This window comes from Callionymus lyra, chromosome 3 (assembly GCF_982586985.1).
Source record: "Callionymus lyra chromosome 3, fCalLyr1.hap1.1, whole genome shotgun sequence".
Lineage (NCBI taxonomy): Eukaryota > Metazoa > Chordata > Actinopteri > Syngnathiformes > Callionymidae > Callionymus > Callionymus lyra.
Window position 1 is genome coordinate 4,598,841 of NC_141820.1, and position 20,000 is coordinate 4,618,840.

The 20,000-nt window shown below is 40.3% G+C and overlaps 2 protein-coding genes across 10 annotated transcripts in view; both read left to right on the forward strand.

The window, feature by feature from the left end:
• Window positions 1-20,000, forward strand: part of plekha5 (pleckstrin homology domain containing A5) — a 195,825-nt gene that overhangs the window by 67,389 nt on the left and 108,436 nt on the right. The gene's annotated exons all lie outside the window — the stretch shown is intronic.
• LOC148083063 (uncharacterized) overlaps window positions 4,123-20,000 on the forward strand; it is a 19,560-nt gene continuing 3,682 nt past the window's right edge. The window contains exons 1-2 of the mRNA XM_087785599.1: window positions 4,123-4,291; window positions 6,797-6,919. Coding sequence (XP_087641725.1) covers window positions 4,123-4,291; window positions 6,797-6,919 — 292 coding nt within the window. The remainder of the gene's footprint in view (window positions 4,292-6,796; window positions 6,920-20,000) is intronic.

Genomic DNA, 20,000 nt, shown 5'->3' on the forward strand with positions numbered 1-20,000 from the left:
GTGTGTGATTGTGTTCTCAGTCTTGTGTGTGTGTGTGATTGTGTTCTCAGTCGTGTGTGTGTGATTGTGTTCTTAGTCGTGTGTTTGTGATTGTGTTCTCAGTCGTGTGTTTGTGATTGTGTTCTCAGTCGTGTGTGTGTGATTGTGTTCTTAGTCGTGTGTTTGTGATTGTGTTCTCAGTCGTGTGTGTGTGATTGTGTTCTCAGTTGTGTGTTTGTGATTGTGTTCTCAGTCGTGTGTGTGTGATTGTGTTCTTAGTCGTGTGTTTGTGATTGCGTTCTCAGTCGTGTGTGTGTGATTGTGTTCTCAGTTGTGTGTGTGTGATTGTGTTCTCAGTCGTGTGTGTGTGATTGTGTTCTTAGTCGTGTGTGTGTGATTGTGTTCTCAGTTGTGTGTGTGTGATTGTGTTCTCAGTTGTGTGTGTGTGATTGTGTTCTCAGTTGTGTGTGTGTGATTGTGTTCTCAGTTGTGTGTGTGTGATTGTGTTCTCAGTTGTGTGTGTGTGATTGTGTTCTCAGTTGTGTGTGTGTGATTGTGTTCTCAGTTGTGTGTGTGTGATTGTGTTCTCAGTTGTGTGTGTGTGATTGTGTTCTCAGTTGTGTGTGTGTGATTGTGTTCTCAGTTGTGTTGGCTGCTGGTTCCAGATGTGTTGGCAACTGTTGCTGCGACCGTCAGTGTTTGCAGAGACACCTGTGGAGACGACAAAACCTGTTCAACAGCATCAACACTGTTGTGTGGACGTGTTGTGTGTCACCGGGTCAAATACACAACACTATTCACCAGCTGGAGTTGAGTTACCTTTGATGCTGTGTGTTAATAGATGTGTAATACTTGCACACACACATGATGTCAGTATATTTGGAATCAGATATACTTAAGAAACACACGGTTCTATCCGTGGAAAACTGCAGTTCTTTCTGAACAAGTGTTTCTTAGAAACTTCCAGACTTTTCACTTCCTGCCAAATAACTGCAGTCAATGGATGCAGAAACGATCATGAATCGTATTAAACTGGGTTTAGTTGATGAAGCTTCAGTGGAGAATATTTCAAGTCTTTCAATATAGACTTCAATACTTCATTGATGGTCGCCTGAGATCTTCTACAAACTAGATCAACTTCTACAAACTGGATCTTCTTCTACAAACTGGATCTTCTACAAACTAGATCTTCTTCTACAAACTAGATCAACTTCTACAAACTGGATCTTCTTCTACAAACTAGATCTTCTTCTACAAACTAGATCAACTTCTACAAACTGGATCTTCTTCTACAAACTGAATCTTCTTCTACAAACTGGATCTTATTCTACAAACTAGATCTTCTGCTACAAACTAAATCTTCTGCCTCAAACTAGATCTTCTTCTACGAACTAGATCTTCTACAAACTAGATCTTCTTCTACAAACTAGATCTTCTACAAACTAGATCTTCTACAAACTAGATCTTCTGCTAAAAACGGGATCTTATTCTACAAACTAGATCTTCTGCTACAAATTAGATCTTCTGCCTCAAACTAGATCCTCTTCTACGAACTAGATCTTCTACAAACTAGATCTTCTACAAACTAGATCTTCTGCTAAAAACTAGATCTTCTTCTACAAACTGGATCTTCTGCTACAAACTAGATCTTCTTCTACAAACTGGATCTTCTGCTACAAACTGGATCTTCTTCTACAAACTGGATCTTCTGCTACAAACTAGATCTTCTTCTACAAACTGGATCTTCTGTTACAAACTAGATCTTCTGGTACAAACTAGATCTTCTGCTACAAACTGGATCTTCTTCTACAAACTGGATCTTCTGCTACAAACTAGATATTCTTCTACAAACTGGATCTTCTGCTACAAACTAGATCTTCTTCTACAAACTGGATCTTCTGCTACAAACTGGATCTTCTTCTACAAACTGGATCTTCTTCTACAAACTGGGTCTTCGAGTACAAACTGGGTCCTCGAGTACAAACAAGATCTTCTGCTACAAACTGGATCTACTGCTACAAACTGGATCTTCTTCTACAAACTAGATATTCTTCTACAAACTGGATCTTCTGCTACAAACTGGATCTTCTTCTACAAACTGGGTCTTCTTCTACAAACTGGATCTTCTTCTACAAACTGGATCTTCTGCTACAAACTAGATCTTCGAGTACATACTAGATCTTCCAGTCGAGGCTTCAATACAAGAGGACGTTAGAGTCGAGCAGTTTGGAGAGATTTGGATGTTTTAAGTGTCTTTTTGGACGAAGACAACTGAGCTCCAGCCGCTACACTAAAATGAACATGAACATTTTTGTCCATGACTGTAAAAAGAACAGATTACTCTGAAAATAATCAACATTATTCGAGTAGAAAATGAAGTTTGAATTTTGGCTGACAGTCACTTCAAGTACTGATACCAATGGTACTGGAGATCAGTTCAGGTCCAAAGGTTCCAACCCTTGTTGTGATGGATATACTGAAGGTCAAACTCCTTCTTGAACTTTCTGGAACACATTAGTTTAGACACAAACGGATCTGGTTTGAATCTAAATGTGGACAAAACTGAAACTCTGGTGATTGCTCCTGATGATGAGGTTCCAGGGTTGAGTCAGTACTTGGGTGACTTAGATCAGTCTGTCAAACTGAGCCTGAGAAGCCTGGGTGTTGTATTTGATAAAGACATGTCTCTTGTTCAACACTGAAGAAAACTGACCAGAAACTGTTTCCTTCAACTGAGAAAAATCTCTAAACTTAGGAAAATGATGTCACAACATGATGTGGATCTTATAATGTGTTTGTGTCGTTTACACTATTGTAACGTCTATTTCACGTCTAAACCAGAAGGATGTGTCTCGCCTGCAGTTCATACAAAACTCAGCTAGAATTCTGAGCTGCTCTAGTAGAAGAACTCACATTTCTCCTTCAAACTCTTCACTGGCTGCTCTAGTAGAAGAACTCACATTTCTCCTTCAAACTCTTCACTGGCTGCCAGTTTCTTTCAGATCATTTTAAAATTCTGATTCTTACTTTCAGATCTATTCATGGTCAGACCTTCTATCAGTGATCTGATCCAGACTTACACCCCAGCTCGGGCTCTGAGGTCTGTGGATCAGAATCTACTGATGGTTCCTGAACATGCTTTAGGACCAGAGCAGAGAAATCCTTCCAGACTGTTGCTCCTAAGCTTTGGAACCATCATTGTGTTTGATGATCTACTGACTCCTTCAAGAAACATCTGTGTTTGATGATCTACTGACTCCTTCAAGAAACATGTGTGTTTGATGATCTACTGACTCCTTCAAGAAACATGTGTGTTTGATGATCTACTGACTCCTTCAAGAAACATGTGTGTTTGATGATCTACTGACTCCTTCAAGAAACATCTGTGTTTGATGATCTACTGACTCCTTCAAGAAACATCAGTGTTTGATGATCTACTGACTCCTTCAAGAAACATCTGTGTTTGATGATCTACTGACTCCTTCAAGAAACATCTGTGTTTGATGATCTACTGACTCCTTCAAGAAACATCTGTGTTTGATGATCTACTGACTCCTTCAAGAAACATCAGTGTTTGATGATTTACTGACTCCTTCAAGAAACATCTGTGTTTGATGATCTACTGACTCCTTCAAGAAACATCTGTGTTTGATGATCTACTGACTCCTTCAAGAAACATGTGTGTTTGATGATCTACTGACTCCTTCAAGAAACATGTGTGTTTGATGATCTACTGACTCCTTCAAGAAACATCTGTGTTTGATGATCTACTGACTCCTTCAAGAAACATCTGTGTTTGATGATCTACTGACTCCTTCAAGAAACATCTGTGTTTGATGATCTACTGACTCCTTCGAGAAACATCTCAAGACACTTTGATTTGTGTGCTTTTCCTGGACTGTCTTGCTGCTGCTGCTGTGTTTTGTCTCCGGTGGTTCCTCACCAGTGTGTCTCCTGTGGTCCAGGACATCAGGTTAATTCTCTGTGTCTCTTCCTGACAGTTTAATTCCTGGACATGTATTTTTAATGCTTACAAATGTCGGCTGAACGCTCGCTCGCACCAGCTTGTCCACTGAATGTTGTCGTTAATAGCGCGAGCGTTGAGCCGACAGACGGCGTCCTCGCGTCGCTGCTTCTTCAAAGATGCAGACGCTCGCTCCGGACTCCCTGCTATCCAGAGTGACGTCTGGGTGTTCGGGGCGAGGCCCGGCGCTGGTGTTCAGGGACCTGATGTTGAGGAGGGAGGAGAAGATCCAACTCTTCTCTGAGGACCTTCACAGACGCCGCTTCATTGAAGACAAGACAGACTCGCGTGTTTCCAGCTGCTCACGTCTTCACGGGAAATAATGAAGTTGAAAAGTAGTATCACTGTTTTGAATCCTCCCCTCATCAGGAGTGGAACACAATATGGACACACTTGGATATTGCAATATATTTTTTATGATACCATGTTGATATTCTATTGATGTGTATATAAATGTATATACATATATTTAAATTATATTTTGCTTCCTTTTTTATCAAAGTTATTTTATGGTTTATATTTCCATTTAGTGTCTATAAAATTAAGCACTCGACAATACTACACATATATCCTTGTTACTACACTATCACAACACCAGAGTCAAGTACTGGACAATACTACACATATATCCTTGTTACTACACTATCACAACACCAGAGTCAAGTACTGGACAATACTACACATATATACTTGTTACTACACTATCACAACACCAGAGTCAAGTACTGGACAATACTACACATATATACTTGTTACTACACTATCACAACACCAGAGTCAAGTACTGGACAATACTACACATATATCCTTGTTACTACACTATCACAACACCAGAGTCAAGTACTGGACAATACTACACGTATATACTTGTTACTACACTATCACAACACCAGAGTCAAGTACTGGACAATACTACACCTATATACTTGTTACTACACTATCACAACACCAGAGTCAAGTACTGGACAATACTACACCTATATACTTGTTACTACACTATCACAACACCAGAGTCAAGTACTGGACAATACTACACATATATACTTGTTACTACACTATCATAACACCAGAGTCAAGTACTGGACAATACTACACATATATACTTGTTACTACACTATCACAACACCAGAGTCAAGTACTGGACAATACTACACATATATACTTGTTACTACACTATCACAACACCAGAGTCAAGTACTGGCCTGACACAGTATTGTGTTACTGAAGTAAAAGTTTGGTTCATTTAAAGGATATTCGTCAGTTTTTTAAACTCTACATTCATAGTTCAACCATGTGGTGTTGAGCGAGGGAGCGTCCCACTTGTGATCGCGACGCCTGCACTCGTCTGCGTGTGAACGATCGCAACGAAACCATGTGATTGTTGTCTAGACACGTCGTGAAAGTGTTGTTGAACCGTCGCTCGTCCGACCAGTTCTTCCTGGCGCCTGTGAGGCTTGATGAGTCGTCGCTTTCTCCTCCTCAAGTCAAAACCATTCACTCGTTCAGAAGCTTCGTGCAGATCAAAGATGGAGGCGCGTCACACGTGACACAGGCGTGACACAGACGTGACACAGACGTGACACAGGCGTGACACAGACGTGACACAGGCGTGACACAGGCGTGACACAGGCGTGACACAGGCGTGACACAGGCGTGACACAGGCGTCCGATTTTAAAGGACATTGATCCTCGCTAGAGACACTTTCTGTTGTTGTGCTAATGGCTACGACATCAACTGACTCATCACAACACAATCATTCATGTGTTTGTTTCTCTCCAACTACCTGTAGAACGATTACTAATGTATTACTTTAGTTAATATATGAGTTATTTAGTTTAGATTTAAAGTATCTGTCAATCAATCAATCAATCACACATGATCACACCATCACACATGGCCACACAAGATGACACAATCACACATGATCATATACAATCAGACAATTTCACACAACACACCTTCACAAATGATAACACACCATCAAACATGATAACACCATCGCACACAACCACACACCATTAAAAATGATAACAAACACACACACACAACCACACACCATCAAACATGATAAGACACCATCGCACACAACCACACACCATTAAAAATGATAACACATACACACACACATAAAAAACACACCATCACACATTATAACACACCATCGCACACAACCACACACCATTACAAATGATAACACACCATCAAACATGATAACACACCATCGCACACAACCACACACCATCAAACATGGTAACACACCATCGCACACAACCACACACCATTAAAAATGATAACACACATACACACACACATAAAAAACACACCATCGCACACAACCACACACCATTACAAATGATAACACACCATCACACACAACCACACACCATTAAAAATGATAACACACCATCATCACACAAGATAACACACCATCATGTATGATATCAAACCATCACACACACACACACACACACCCCCACACACACACACACACACACACACACACACACACACACACACACACACTTGTCAGACCTCTGAGATAATTACAGGAAAGACTCAGAAGTGTTTGTGTTGCTGTTTCCTGCAGAAAAGGAAGTCAATAGACTCTTGGATGCATATTTGTGTTGCTATGGTAACGACTGCTTTGATACGACAATCTTCGTCTCATCATAGTTTTCAAAGCAGCAAAAGTCTGTCCATGTTTGACGAGAGTTGAAGCAGCGTCTGGAGGTCTGAGGTCTGGAGGTCTGGAGGTCTGGAGGTCTGAGGTCTGGAGGTCTGGAGGTCTGGAGGTCTGAGGTCTGGAGGTCTGGAGGTCTGGAGGTCTGGAGGTCTGGAGGTCTGGAGGTCTGAGGTCTGGAGGTCTGAGGTCTGGAGGTCTGGAGGTCTGGTCCAGAACGAAGCTCATGTTGAAGGTGATGGTTCCTCACACCAGAGATGAGTCGTTAACTCGTCGACTCAAGGGTGTTTCTGAGGAGCCACGCCCACTCTGCTGGGATTGGTCACTCGTCCAGGGTTGTCACCGCACGTCATCAATGGTCTCCGCCTCCAAGGGACTCGTTGTATAAACAAAGCGTGGTCACAGCTGGAGGAGGAGTGAAGCTATAATTACATCATCATGGACTCTCGTAACCTCTCGTTCGTCCAGATTATATATATATATATATATATATACTGTATATATATATATATATATATATATATCCTGGTTCTCATGTGTTTTTTCTATATATATTCCAACAAATGTATTTGATCCAGGAAAAGCTAAAATTAAGTTTTCAAAGGTTTGTTGCTACAAATATTGATGTTTCTTGTTTACTATGAATGATCGATGATTGATTATTTACATCAAATATAAATGATTTAATCACACATTATTCAATTTAAATATAAATGATTTAATCACACATTATTCAATTTAAATATAAATGATTTAATCACACATTATTCAATTTAAATATAAATGATTTAATCACATGTACAGTTTAAGTCTGAGGTTCTTTATCGTCAATACAGTCATACAGTGAAGAAGCTTCCTCTGGTAAGGTAAGATAAGGTAAAACTTTATTGTACATCTGAACGTCCTCACATCAGCTGATCTCACGGGTCTGTCCTCTTGAAGGAAAGTATTATAAAAGTATTATAAAAGTATTATAAAAGTATTATAAAACATCAATGATCGGAACAGACGATCAATATTTACTTTCCCGCCGAAAAGGTTGACTTTTGAATTGTGTTCATTTCATTAAAATGAAACGTTGTGAAATTAAATATATGCATAATTAAAAAATAATTAAATGTAAACATTGGATTAATCGAGATAAACAAGCCGTTAAAAAAATAAAACAAGTTTATCATTAAAGTTTATTCTTGGAGTGAAGTTCAGATGAATCAAGATATTCTGAAGCACAAACAAAGATTTTTGTTGATAAAAACACGAACGTTGACGAGAAGAAAGTGAAGGACGAGGAGGAACGCGACGACACCGGCCTGAACGAAGAGCGGCAGAATGAAAGAAGAAAGAGGAATAATGGAGGGAAGATCTGGGGATGAAAAGAGGTTTTCGGTTCAACGGCGACAGAAAAAGCTCCCGGACTTGAACTGGAGTTGAACCGTGTTTGTTGTGAAGAAGTCGGACGACAACAAGTGTTTGTTTCTCTGATGCTCAAGATGATGTGAGTGTTTTCTGGTGTGTGTGTTTTCTGGTGTGTGTTTTCTGGTGTGTGTGTTTTCTGGTGTGTGTGTTTTCTGGTCTGTGTGTTTTCTGGTGTGTGTTTTCTGGTGTGTGTTTTCTGGTGTGGGTTTTCTGGTGTGTGTGTTTTCTGGTCTGTGTGTTTTCTGGTGTGTGTGTTTTCTGGTGTGTGTGTTTTCTGGTGTGTGTGTTTTCTGGTGTTTGTTTTCTGGTGTGTGTTTTCTGGTGTGTGTGTTTTCTGGTCTGTGTGTTTTCTGGTCTGTGTGTTTTCTGGTGTGTGTGTTTTCTGGTGTCTATGTTTTCTGGTGTGTGTGTGTGTTTTCTGGTCTGTGTGTTTTTCGGTGTGTGTGTGTTTTCTGGTGTGTGTGTTTATTTTCTGGTGTGTGCGTTTTCTGGTGTGTGTGTTTTCTGGTCTGTGTGTTTTCTGGTGTGTGTGTTTTCTGGTGTGTGTGTTTTCTGGTGTGTATGTTTTCTGGTGTGTGTGTGTGTTTTCTGATCTGTGTGTTTTTCGGTGTGTGTGTGTTTTCTGGTGTGTGTGTTTGTTTTCTGGTGTGTGTGTTTTCTCTTCCTGGATTAACTTCTGTGGCTTTAAGAACAGAAACAAAAACACATGTTGAATGACATGACATGCTCAGACACGTCGACATTTACAAATATGATATTTGTTTTATAGTATTAAGGCATATTTTAACCATCAGCAGATTCTGATCCTCAGAGCCCGAGCTGGGGTGTAAGTCTGGATCAGATCACTGATGGAAGGTCTGACCATGAATAGATCTGAAAGTAAGAACCAGAATTTTAAAATGATCCTGAAAGAAACTGGCAGCCAGTGAAGAGTTTGAAGGAGAAATGTGAGTTCTTCTACTAGAGCAGCCAGTGAAGAGTTTGAAGGAGAAATGTGAGTTCTTCTACTAGAGCAGCCAGTGAAGAGTTTGAAGGAGAAATGTGAGTTCTTCTACTAGAGCAGCCAGTGAAGAGTTTGAAGGAGAAATGTGAGTTCTTCTACTAGAGCGGCCAGTGAAGAGTTTGAAGGAGAAATGTGAGTTCTTCTACTAGAGCAGCCAGTGAAGAGTTTGAAGGAGAAATGTGAGTTCTTCTACTAGAGCAGCCAGTGAAGAGTTTGAAGGAGAAATGTGAGTTCTTCTACTAGAGCAGCCAGTGAAGAGTTTGAAGGAGAAATGTGAGTTCTTCTACTAGAGCGGCCAGTGAAGAGTTTGAAGGAGAAATGTGAGTTCTTCTACTAGAGCGGCCAGTGAAGAGTTTGAAGGAGAAATGTGAGTTCTTCTACTAGAGCAGCCAGTGAAGAGTTTGAAGGAGAAATGTGAGTTCTTCTACTAGAGCGGCCAGTGAAGAGTTTGAAGGAGAAATGTGAGTTCTTCTACTAGAGCAGCCAGTGAAGAGTTTGAAGGAGAAATGTGAGTTCTTCTACTAGAGCAGCCAGTGAAGAGTTTGAAGGAGAAATGTGAGTTCTTCTACTAGAGCAGCCAGTGAAGAGTTTGAAGGAGAAATGTGAGTTCTTCTACTAGAGCGGCCAGTGAAGAGTTTGAAGGAGAAATGTGAGTTCTTCTACTAGAGCAGCCAGTGAAGAGTTTGAAGGAGAAATGTTAGTTCTTCTACTAGAGCAGCCAGTGAAGAGTTTGAAGGAGAAATGTGAGTTCTTCTACTAGAGCAGCCAGTGAAGAGTTTGAAGGAGAAATGTGAGTTCTTCTACTAGAGCAGCCAGTGAAGAGTTTAAAGGAGAAATGTGAGTTCTTCTACTAGAGCCGCCAGTGAAGAGTTTGAAGGAGAAATGTGAGTTCTTCTACTAGAGCAGCCAGTGAAGAGTTTGAAGGAGAAATGTGAGTTATTCTACTAGAGCAGCCAGTGAAGTGTTTGAAGGAGAAATGTGAGTTCTTCTACTAGAGCAGCCAGTGAAGAGTTTGAAGGAGAAATGTGAGTTCTTCTACAAGAGCAGCCAGTGAAGAGTTTGAAGGAGAAATGTGAGTTCTTCTACTAGAGCGGCCAGTGAAGAGTTTGAAGGAGAAATGTGAGTTCTTCTACTAGAGCAGCCAGTGAAGAGTTTGAAGGAGAAATGTGAGTTCTTCTACTAGAGCAGCCAGTGAAGAGTTTAAAGGAGAAATGTGAGTTCTTCTACTAGAGCCGCCAGTGAAGAGTTTGAAGGAGAAATGTGAGTTCTTCTACTAGAGCAGCCAGTGAAGAGTTTGAAGGAGAAATGTGAGTTATTCTACTAGAGCAGCCAGTGAAGAGTTTGAAGGAGAAATGTGAGTTCTTCTACTAGAGCAGCCAGTGAAGAGTTTGAAGGAGAAATGTGAGTTCTTCTACAAGAGCAGCCAGTGAAGAGTTTGAAGGAGAAATGTGAGTTCTTCTACTAGAGCGGCCAGTGAAGAGTTTGAAGGAGAAATGTGAGTTCTTCTACTAGAGCAGCCAGTGAAGAGTTTGAAGGAGAAATGTGAGTTCTTCTACTAGAGCGGCCAGTGAAGAGTTTGAAGGAGAAATGTGAGTTCTTCTACTAGAGCAGCCAGTGAAGAGTTTGAAGGAGAAATGTGAGTTCTTCTACTAGAGCAGCCAGTGAAGAGTTTGAAGGAGAAATGTGAGTTCTTCTACTAGAGCAGCCAGTGAAGAGTTTGAAGGAGAAATGTGAGTTCTTCTACTAGAGCAGCCAGTGAAGAGTTTAAAGGAGAAATGTGAGTTCTTCTACTAGAGCCGCCAGTGAAGAGTTTGAAGGAGAAATGTGAGTTCTTCTACTAGAGCGGCCAGTGAAGAGTTTGAAGGAGAAATGTGAGTTCTTCTACTAGAGCAGCCAGTGAAGAGTTTGAAGGAGAAATGTGAGTTCTTCTACTAGAGCAGCCAGTGAAGAGTTTGAAGGAGAAATGTGAGTTCTTCTACTAGAGCAGCCAGTGAAGAGTTTGAAGGAGAAATGTGAGTTCTTCTACTAGAGCAGCCAGTGAAGAGTTTGAAGGAGAAATGTGAGTTCTTCTACTAGAGCAGCCAGTGAAGAGTTTGAAGGAGAAATGTGAGTTCTTCTACTAGAGCAGCCAGTGAAGAGTTTGAAGGAGAAATGTGAGTTCTTCTACTAGAGCAGCCAGTGAAGAGTTTGAAGGAGAAATGTGAGTTCTTCTACTAGAGCAGCCAGTGAAGAGTTTGAAGGAGAAATGTGAGTTCTTCTACTAGAGCAGCCAGTGAAGAGTTTGAAGGAGAAATGTGAGTTCTTCTACTAGAGCAGCCAGTGAAGAGTTTGAAGGAGTAATGTGAGTTCTTCTACTAGAGCAGCCAGTGAAGAGTTTGAAGGAGAAATGTGAGTTCTTCTACTAGAGCCGCCAGTGAAGAGTTTGAAGGAGAAATGTGAGTTCTTCTACTAGAGCAGCCAGTGAAGAGTTTGAAGGAGAAATGTGAGTTCTTCTACTAGAGCCGCCAGTGAAGAGTTTGAAGGAGAAATGTGAGTTCTTCTACTAGAGCAGCCAGTGAAGAGTTTGAAGGAGAAATGTGAGTTCTTCTACTAGAGCAGCCAGTGAAGAGTTTGAAGGAGAAATGTGAGTTCTTCTACTAGAGCAGCCAGTGAAGAGTTTGAAGGAGAAATGTGAGTTCTTCTACTAGAGCAGCCAGTGAAGAGTTTGAAGGAGAAATGTGAGTTATTCTACTAGAGCAGCCAGTGAAGAGTTTGAAGGAGAAATGTGAGTTCTTCTACTAGAGCAGCCAGTGAAGAGTTTGAAGGAGAAATGTGAGTTCTTCTACTAGAGCAGCCAGTGAAGAGTTTGAAGGAGAAATGTGAGTTCTTCTACTAGAGCAGCCAGTGAAGAGTTTGAAGGAGAAATGTGAGTTCTTCTACTAGAGCAGCCAGTGAAGAGTTTGAAGGAGAACTGTGAGTTCTTCTACTAGAGCAGCCAGTGAAGAGTTTGAAGGAGAAATGTGAGTTCTTCTACTAGAGCAGCCAGTGAAGAGTTTGAAGGAGAAATGTGAGTTCTTCTACTAGAGCAGCCAGTGAAGAGTTTAAAGGAGAAATGTGAGTTCTTCTACTAGAGCAGCCAGTGAAGAGTTTGAAGGAGAAATGTGAGTTCTTCTACTAGAGCAGCCAGTGAAGAGTTTGAAGGAGAAATGTGAGTTCTTCTACTAGAGCAGCTCAGAATTCTGGCTGCAGAGTTTTGTATGAACTGCAGGCGAGATGGATTATAAGATCCGGATCATGTGGTGACATGATGTCCCTAAGTTTAGAGAGAACATATATATATATATATATATATATATATATAAATAAGGATCATGATCAGTGTTTAATTAAACAAAAATACAACAATTGATTAAAATACTGATGAATATCACAATTATTGTGAAGGTTTAAGGAATATCTTTTGTTCATCTTAGTGTTTTTGAAACATGTTTTGTCAAAAGTTTGTCCTTCTTTGATTCTCTGAGACTCTTGTGTTTCTCTTGATATTTCAAAGTATATATTTTATTGAGTATTATTTTGATTGTCTAAGCGCTTTGTGACCCTGGTCTGGAAAAGCACTTTACAAATAATAAAAATAATAATAATAATAAAAATGACTGACTTTCGTCTTCGTTCTAACTCTCAAAAGTCAAAGTTCAAGTTGCAATTGTTCCTGCACTTTGTTCGTTCTGGTGTCGTTTCCTTCGCTCGCTTTATTCCTTTACGTTCGACTTGTACAGTTGTTCTTGTGAACCCGTGACGCCAGGATCTGTCGATCCTTCAACGTTGACGAGAATCATCTCTTGATTGTTCCGTGAAAAAACTGCTCGACGTGAAGATGGTTTAAGGTTTTACTTCATCAGAACTACTACCGTATTTTATAAGTGGCAGTATTTTTCACAGTTTTTCCGGGGGTGAGACTTATACTCTGGAGCGACTTATGTGTGAAATTATTAACACATTATTATATCATTTCACATGTTATTTTCACACTAAACCACCAGAGGGCGCTCTAGGCCTGTGTTGATCATTTCCACGTAGAAGAGGAAGCATCTTCTACCTCCGGAGTGAGTTAGTTGTTTAAAAGTGACACGAGGATGAAGAGTTATTTGGAGTTACACGGATGGTTTGGTAAACTAGTTAGTTATTGATGCTATAGTTCTCTGAATAACTCTTCATATGTTATGTTAACATACCAGGTTCTCACTTCATGTAACGGAACATTATTCTGTTGTTGCCTCTAGTTTTATTTTAACTTGTCTTTTAAGATCACATGTCTGTTCTTGGATTTTATCAAATCAATTTCCCCCAAAAATGCGACTTATACTCCAGTGCGACTTATATATGTTTTTACTTCTTTATTATGCATTTTATGGCTGGAGATACTTGTACTCCGGAGTACTATAGTCCGGAAGATACGGTACATTGTGTTGATTCAGCGAAGTGTGCGATGAACAGTTAATTTGTCGTCATCGTTGACGTTAATAAATACTAACGACAAACTTCTTTTTCTCTTCCATGTCCGTCCATGAACTTCTCTGCACGTCCAGGTAAGAGGATTTATGTGTTTGTTGTGTGTTTGTTGTGTATTGTCTGGTGACGGTTCAAGAGTGTGAGTCTGTGGTCAATACATGAATTCAACAAGTTGTTTTCAGGCTCTGAAACACTTAAATCATCTTAAAAACTACCAAGAAAATACGTTTTTGAAAGTCCTGGAAAGTTCCTTATGTGTCTTTTATTTTGTTGAAACCTTCAGTCTTTTGGAGTGTTTTAATACACAATAAGTGTGTGTGTGTGTGTGTGTGTGTGTGTGTGTGTGTGTGTGTGTGTGTTGTCGAGGATGTGTTGATACGTGTCACGATTCAACGATAAATAGTGATATATTGTGATATTGTAGTTTATATTGAGTCAGTTAAGTGCGTCCACTTATTGTTTGTGTAGCTTTTCTTGTGCAGTGAAGATGGAACATAAGATAAATAAACATAAAATAAGTCGTACAATTAGACGAGAGAAAACTACATTAAACAACAAAAGTCACACTTTCTTTAGATGTTGAATTAAAAGCGATGAAAGACTCGACCTTTGACCTCTGGGGCCTCATGTACTAAAGCGTGCTGAGCCTCCTTTGACGTCAGAGTGCACATGTGACAAAAACACAAAAGAGTCGTAAAAAGTTATAAAAGTAATAAGACGTGTGTGTTGCAGTGTGTGTGACATTTATATGAAGCTCAGACGATCATCATCATCATCATTATCATCATCATCATCATCTTCATCATCTTCTTCATCATCTTCATCTTTATCTTCATCATCTTCATCATCTTCTTCATCTACATCATCTTCATCATCATCATCATCTTCATCATCTTCTTCATCATCATCATCATCTTAATCATCTTCTTCATCATCATCATCTTCTTCATCTTCATCTTCTTCATCATAATCTTCATCATCATCTACATCATCTTCATCTTCTTCATCATAATCTTCATCATCATCTTCATCATCATCATCTTCTTCTTCATCTTCATTATCTTCATCATCATCTTCACCTTTATCTTCATCTTCGTCTTCATCATCTTTATCTTCATCATCATCTTAATCTTCATCTTCTTCATAATCATCGTCTTTAACTTCATCATCTTCATCATCATCATCATCATCTTCTTCATCATCATCGTCATCGTCATCATCATCTTCATCATCATAATCTTCATCATCATCTTCATCATCTTCATCTTCAACTTCTTCATCATCATTGTCTTCATCATCATCTTCATCTTATTCATCATAATCTTCATCATCATTATCATCATCATCATCTTCATCTACATCATCATCTTCATCTTAATCTTCATCATCATCTTAATCTTCATCATCTTTATCTTATTTATCTTTATCTTCTTCATCTTCATCATGATCTTCATCATCATCATCAGGGTGAGGAAAGGGACGAACAAGTCTGTGATTAATTCTACGTTGAGTGGGATGTACGAAGGAAAAGTGTCTAAATTCTTGTCAGATTCATACATATATATACATGCATAATATTTCTGTGCTGCGTCATCTTCTGGATTTATTTAGTAGAAGATCCACGACCTTCTTAGTACATGAGGCTCCTGGTCTCCACAAGACTTGACCTCTGGTGACCCTTGATTTAAAGCAATATTTGACTCGTCAACATGGACGTCTGTCACCGTGAGCTTCGTTCTTCTGCTGTAAAACCTTCAGGACGAGCATGTTGTGTAGATCCCACTTCAACCTACGTGTGTGTGTGTGTCCGTGTGTGTGTCTGTGTGTGTGTGTGTGTGTCTGTGTGTGTGTGTGTCCGTGTGTGTGTGTCCGTGTGTGTGTGTGTGTGTCCGTGTGTGTCCGTGTGTGTGTCCGTGTGTGTCCGTGTGTGTGTGTGTCCGTGTGTGTGTGTGTGTCCTTGTGTGTGTGTCCGTGTGTGTCCGTGTGTGTGTCCGTGTGTGTGTGTGTCCGTGTGTGTGTCCGTGTGTGTGTGTGTCCGTGTGTGTGTGTGTCCGTGTGTGTGTGTGTGTGTGTCCGTGTGTGTGTGTCCGTGTGTGTGTGTGTGTCCGTGTGTGTGTGTGTCCGTGTGTGTGTGTGTGTGTGTCCGTGTGTGTCCGTGTGTGTCCGTGTGTGTGTCCGTGTGTGTGTGTGTGTGTGTCCGTGTGTGTGTCCGTGTGTGTGTCCGTGTGTGTCCGTGTGTGTGTCCGTGTGTGTGTGTGTCCGTGTGTCCGTGTGTGTGTCCGTGTGTGTGTGTGTGTCCGTGTGTGTGTATGTGTGTGTGTCCGTGTGTGTGTGTCCGTGTGTGTGTGTCCGTGTGTGTGTCCGTGTGTGTCCGTGTGTGTGTGTGTGTCCGTGTGTGTGTCCGTGTGTGTCCGTGTGTGTGTCCGTGTGTGTGTGTATGTGTGTGTGTGTCCGTGTGTGTGTGTGTGTGTCCGTGTGTGTGTCCGTGTGTGTGTGTGTCCGTGTGTGTGTCCGTGTGTGTGTGTCCGTGTGTGTCCGTGTGTGTCCGTGTGTGTGTCCGTGTGTGTCCGTGTGTGTCCGTGTGTGTCCGTGTGTGTGTCCGTGTGTGTCCGTGTGTGTGTCCGTCTGTTTGTCCGTGTGTGTGTGTGTCCGTGTGTGTCCGTGTGTGTGTGTGTGTGTGTGTCCGTGTGTGTGTCCGTGTGTGTCCGTGTGTGTGTGTCCGTGTGTGTGTCCGTGTGTGTCCGTGTGTGTCCGTGTGTGTGTCCGTGTGTGTGTCCGTGTGTTTGTCCGTGTGTGTGTGTGTCCGTGTGTGTCCGTGTGTGTGTGTGTGTGTGTGTGTGTGTGTGTGTGTGTGTGTGTGTGTGTGTGTGTGTGTGTGTGTGTGTGTGTGTGTGTGTGTTGACGAGCACGCCGCCTCCTTTTGTCTGCTAACAATACCATGAATTATATCAGCTCCCTGTAATCCAGGACTCTGAGACGGTGGTTAAGCATATGATTGTCACGTTTGTGAGTGTGTGTGCGTGTGTGTGTGTGTGTGTGTGTTTGTGTTTGCCCCCCCGCCTCCTTCAGGAAACCAAATAGCTCAATTATCTCTGACCTCACGGCCTTGTTTCCTGTTCACGATAACAACGTTGATGTCAGTCGTTCTGAGAGTTTCTGTCGTGGTTTGTTGATACAAGTTCAACATACGATCCTTATTTACTCGCTTCGTATCTTTAGATGTCGTGCCGGTGCTACGAGAGTCTCTTCACACTGTCTTCAGCGTAATCGTCAGTGAATAGTATCTTGTAGTCCATCAAGTGAAGGTAGAGGCTGCAAAAATTCAAATATAAAGGAATTTAAACCATGTTTAATACAAACTAAACTGATGGAAATCATCTTTATCTAATAACATTAGACTCTTCATCCAAATGTTCTTTTCTTTCTTCTCTCCTCCCCTAACTTTTGTGGATTATTTTACTCATTTTATATAATGTTTCTGTGTATCATAGTAGACGATCTCCACACGTGTAATAATGGATCATGTATTTCATGAAATGATATCATGTACTGTAGGAGAATATGTTGAATTCAAAACTTGCAGACTTGCACTGTATAATTCCGGAGGAACTGTTGCCATGACGACCGGCTCCCAGAGTTCAACGGGGGTAGAATCCTGTGAGAACAAAAACTGTTTTACTCCAGAACGAGTCTTGCAGATTAAATAGATAACAACGTGTTTGAAGTCATTATGGGTTGAATATTGTCCCAGCTACTCAGGGCATATGAGTACTTGACTCTGGTGTTGTGATAGTGTAGTAACAAGTATATATGTGTAGTATTGTCCAGTACTTGACTCTGGTGTTCTTATAGTGTAGTAACAAGTATATATGTGTAGTATTGTCCAGTACTTGACTCTGGTGTTGTGATAGTGTAGTAACAAGTATATATGTGTAGTATTGTCCAGTACTTGACTCTGGTGTTGTGATAGTGTAGTAACAAGTATATATGTGTAGTACTGTGGAGTACTTGACTCTGGTGTTGTTATATTGTAGTAACAAGTATGTATGTGTAGTATTGTCCAGTACTTGAATCTGGTGTTGTTATACTGTAGTAACAAGTATATATGTGTAGTATTGCCCAGTACTTGACTCTGGTGTTGTTATAGTGTAGTAACAAGGATATATGTGTAGTATTGTGGAGTACTTGACTCTGGTGTTGTTATAGTGTAGTAACAAGGATATATGTGTAGTATTGTGGAGTACTTGACTCTGGTGTTGTGATAGTGTAGTAACAAGTATATATGTGTAGTATTGTCCAGTACTTGACTCTGGTGTTGTGATAGTGTAGTAACAAGTATATATGTGTAGTATTGTCCAGTACTTGACTCTGGTGTTGTGATAGTGTAGTAACAAGTATATATGTGTAGTATTGTCCAGTACTTGACTATGGTGTTGTGATGGTGAAGTAACAAGTATATATGTGTAGTATTGTGGAGTACTTGACTCTGGTGTTGTGATAGTGTAGTAACAAGTATATATGTGTAGTATTGTCCTGTACTTGACTCTGGTGTTGTGATAGTGTAGTAACAAGTATATATATGTGTAGTATTGTCCAGTACTTGACTCTGGTGTTGTGATAGTGTAGTAACAAGTATATATGTATAGTATTGTCCAGTACTTGACTCTGGTGTTGTGATAGTGTAGTAACAAGTATATATGTGTAGTATTGTCCAGTACTTGACTCTGGTGTTGTGTTAGTGTAATAACAAGTATATATGTGTAGTATTGTCCAGTACTTGACTCTGGTGTTGTGATAGTGTAGTAACAAGTATATATGTGTAGTATTGTCCAGTACTTAACTCTGGTGTTGTGATAGTGTAGTAACAAGTATATATATGTGTAGTATTGTCCAGTACTTGACTCTGGTGTTGTGATAGTGTAGTAACAAGTATATATTTGTAGTATTGTCCAGTACTTGACTCTGGTGTTGTGATAGTGTAGTAACAAGTATATATGTGTAGTATTGTCCAGTACTTGACTCTGGTGTTGTGATAGTGTAGTAACAAGTATATATGTATAGTATTGTCCAGTACTTGACTCTGGTGTTGTGATAGTGTAGTAACAAGTATATATGTGTAGTATGTGTCACTACTTGTAGTCACAGAATAAGAGAAACCTGCTCCAGGAATATAAATAGTTTTCCCTCCATTTTTATCTGTAGTGAGTCGTCCTTGAAGGTCGAGGTCCGAACACTAAACAGCAGCTGCTTCTTGTTTTGTGGATCTGGTGGAGTCACTGCTGTGGTGACCTCGCTGTGGTGACCTCGCTGTGGTGACCTCGTAGATGTTCCTCTCTCAACAATGAAATGAATCCGACAACATTCCTCGTGATCTCACCCCGACTGGTCCTGGTGTCGACCCTGAGGTGTCGCTGCATCTCTGGCCTCGTCTGGAAACTCCAGGGTCGGAGGTTGTTGTTGGTGTCGGAGCGAGAGAACGAGGATCATGAGGCTGGAGCGAGAGAACGAGGGATGAAAGCAGAAAGTAACGAAAACGACTCCGAACCTCAAGTGATGTTTCAGGAAAAGAAAAAGTAGAATTTCTCACATTTTCAGATTCATCCGCGGTTACGTTTCATGGTCTTTCACGACCCGAGTCCAAACGTCTCCTTCGAGATCTGGAGAAAGTTCAACTCTCGCCTGAACCTCGCGGTGCCTTCAGGGTCGAACACGTCAACATCATGTGAAGGATGAACGACCTTCAAGTCATCGGTTCAAATTCAATCACGGTTTATATCGAGTCGGGCTGACGATGAATCGCGTTCGTGAAATAATCGCGATGTTCAAAAATGTTACTTTTATTTCACAGAAGTTGCGATTTTAGAAACTGTTTAAATGTCTTCGGTAAGAAAAAGAAAAATCTCTGACGAGTGTTTTCACTTTTCTTTACATTGAAGTTTGTAAGATTTATTATATTATTATATATTAAAATGTTAACGTCACACTTTTAGTTTTTACACTAGTTTTTAGTGTTTGCAGTGAATATGTTTGTTTACAAGTGTCTTTAGAGGAACTAGATAAAACCTTCTTTATTTTAAGGTTTGTTTAATTTGACTTCATCATAAAAAATTACTTCATAACGTTATCTTGAGAATCAAAGAGAAAAACATTTTAATGTAAAGTTAATCATTTATTAAATTAGATTCAATAAAATGCGTAAAAAAGAGGACGTTGAAAAAATAATCGCAATATTTCGGAAAATAATCGCAATTACATTTTTTTCAATAATCGTTCAATCTCGAAGGTTTATATTTTAGTGTAAAATATTCTAAATGGGTTTTAATTCACTTTAACAAGTTGATTTGAAAACGACGATTCCATTCAGTTCACATAGAAAACTCTGAAGTTAAAGTAGTGTAGTTGCAGT